Source organism: Engraulis encrasicolus, chromosome 2 (assembly GCF_034702125.1).
Source record: "Engraulis encrasicolus isolate BLACKSEA-1 chromosome 2, IST_EnEncr_1.0, whole genome shotgun sequence".
Lineage (NCBI taxonomy): Eukaryota > Metazoa > Chordata > Actinopteri > Clupeiformes > Engraulidae > Engraulis > Engraulis encrasicolus.
In genome coordinates, this window is record NC_085858.1 from 57,088,857 (window position 1) to 57,091,356 (window position 2,500).

General features: G+C 48.2%; 1 protein-coding gene across 1 annotated transcript in view; it reads left to right on the forward strand.

The window, feature by feature from the left end:
• Positions 1-2,500, forward strand: part of si:ch211-180a12.2 (uncharacterized) — a 36,907-nt gene that overhangs the window by 11,901 nt on the left and 22,506 nt on the right. Inside the window, exon 4 of the mRNA XM_063192669.1 lies at positions 156-473. Coding sequence (XP_063048739.1) covers positions 156-473 — 318 coding nt within the window. The remainder of the gene's footprint in view (positions 1-155; positions 474-2,500) is intronic.

Here is a 2,500-nt window from a genome sequence, read left to right on the forward strand (position 1 = left end):
TCTCCGTCCTGTCCTCCACTGTGGTCCTGGAGAGGGAGAGCGCCAACATCACATTGAAATCTAATGTATCTGATGTATAATGAATCTCTCTCGCTCCCTCTCTCTCTCGCTCTCTCTCTCTCTCTCCATCCCTCCATCTCTCTCTCTCCCTCTAGTTCCCCCTGTTCTCTCCGTCTTGTCCTCCACTGTGGTCCTGGGTCGTGAGAGCGTTCTGCAGTGCGAGGCGACAGGCTTCTTCCCGCCTCAGATCTCCTTCCTGTGGACGGCGCGGGGACAGGAAGGAACGCTGGCGGCTCCCGTTCCCGTGGTGACGCCCCTCACCCCTGGGGGGTCGCTCTCGCTCTACCGGGCCGTCAGCGGCCTCCCCCTCACCGTCTCGCCCCCCGCCAACCCCAACCTCACCTTCGACTGCGAGGTCATGCACATGGCCCTTAAGAAGAGGCTCCGCAGGCAGCTCAAGCCCACTTACATATGTAAGTCACACACACACACCAGCTCAAGCCCACTTACATATGTAAGTCACACACACACACCAGCTCAAGCCCACTTACATATGTAAGTCACACACACCAGCTCAAGCCCACTTATGTAAGTCACACACCAGGTCAAGCCCACTTACATACGTATGTAAGTCACACACACACACCAGCTCAAGCCCACTTACATATGTAAGTCACACACACACCAGCTCAAGCCCACTTACATATGTAAGTCACACACACACACACCAGCTCAAGCCCACTTACATATGTAAGTCACACACACACCAGCTCAAGCCCACATAGTACATACCTTTAAAGGGCAGATTATAGTTCAGCAACGGTGCCCGTTGATTCTGGTCACTAACCACTGTTGATGTTATACATCTGCGCACAAGGTCTCATGTTGTTAGCCGCATTTGGCTACATAGCTACAAGGCTACAGTACAGTAGTCAGACTGCAGGCATTGTGCCGTGAGTGCTAAACTGATGTATTGTTTGTTTGTTACTTACTAATTCAGTCATTTACACACACTAGAAAAAAAGCGTTCGTATTTCACAGAATATTGACAGTTTGGCTCTGGACCGGAGAACTGTGCCGCCACGAGAACAGCGCCTGGTCTCTGCAACCTTCCCAACCGTTTGACGTGTAGTCAGGATTTTCTTGAGGCGCCCGACGACGGTTGCAGAGCCTCTGTGCGGGGGGCGTGGTCGCGCACAGACGATTGCACAGGCTCTGCAACCGTCAGCGCCAAAGAGTATAAATTGGCCATAAGTCACACACACACCTGCTCAAGCCCACCTACTGTACATATGTATGTCACTATACACATGTATAGAATATATAGTATAGTAAGTATGCCACATGTATAGAATATATAGTATAGTAAGTATGCCACATGTATAGAATATATAGTAGGCCCCTATAGTAAGTATGCTACATGTATAGAATATATAGTAAGTATGTCACTATACACATGTTTATAATACATAGTATAGTAGCCTAAGTAAGTAATGGGCCTCTATTGTATAGAATATATAGTATAGTAAGTATGCCACTATGTGTGTCAGTGATCAACCAGCTGCGACCAGCGTGTGCCAGTTAATGTAGCTGTACACTGCAGCGGCTAAAGTGTGTCAGCTTTAGGAAGTATGAACAGTGTGTGTGTGTGTGTGTGTGTGTGTGTGTGTGTGTGTGTGTGTGTGTGTGTGTGTGTGTGTGTGTGTGTGTGTGTGTGTGTGTGTGTGTGTGTGTGTGTGTGTGCGTGTGTGTGTGTGTGTGTTGTGTTGAATCACTCACCAGTAGTGTCCCTGGTGCAGCTATCAGTTGAGCCATCAGAACAGCTGATAACAACAGGGCTTATACATGCACTCACACACACACACACACACACACACACACACACACACACACACACACACACACACACACACACACACACACACACACACACACACACACACACACAGACACACACACTCACACACACACAAACACACACACACACACACACACACACACACACACACACACACACACACACACACACACACACACACACACACACACACACACACACACACACACACACACACACCATGAGCGGAAGGCCAACAGAGTCACCTGGTGGTTAATCATTCAGCCAATCATGTCGTTTCTCATTCAGCCAATCACGGCGCTTCCGTCTGCGTTGTTTTATCTTGCGGCATTCCATTTGGCGGCGTTGTTCTATGATGATTTTGTGTGTGTGTGTGTGTGTGTGTGTGTGTGTGTGTGTGTTTGTGCACATGTGTGTGTGTGTGTGTGTGTGTGTGTGTGTGTGTGTGTGTGTGTGTGTGTGTGTGTGTGTTGTTTTATGGTAACTTTATGGTGCCCGCGTCCCAACCTCTTCAGGTCATGTCGTGTGCTGCTGGTAACTGCAGTTGTCTGTCTGACATACATCAGCACAGATCATCACCATTGTTTGGCTCAACATTTCAACTATAAATCATTACAATATTATTACACAATAATAAATAAC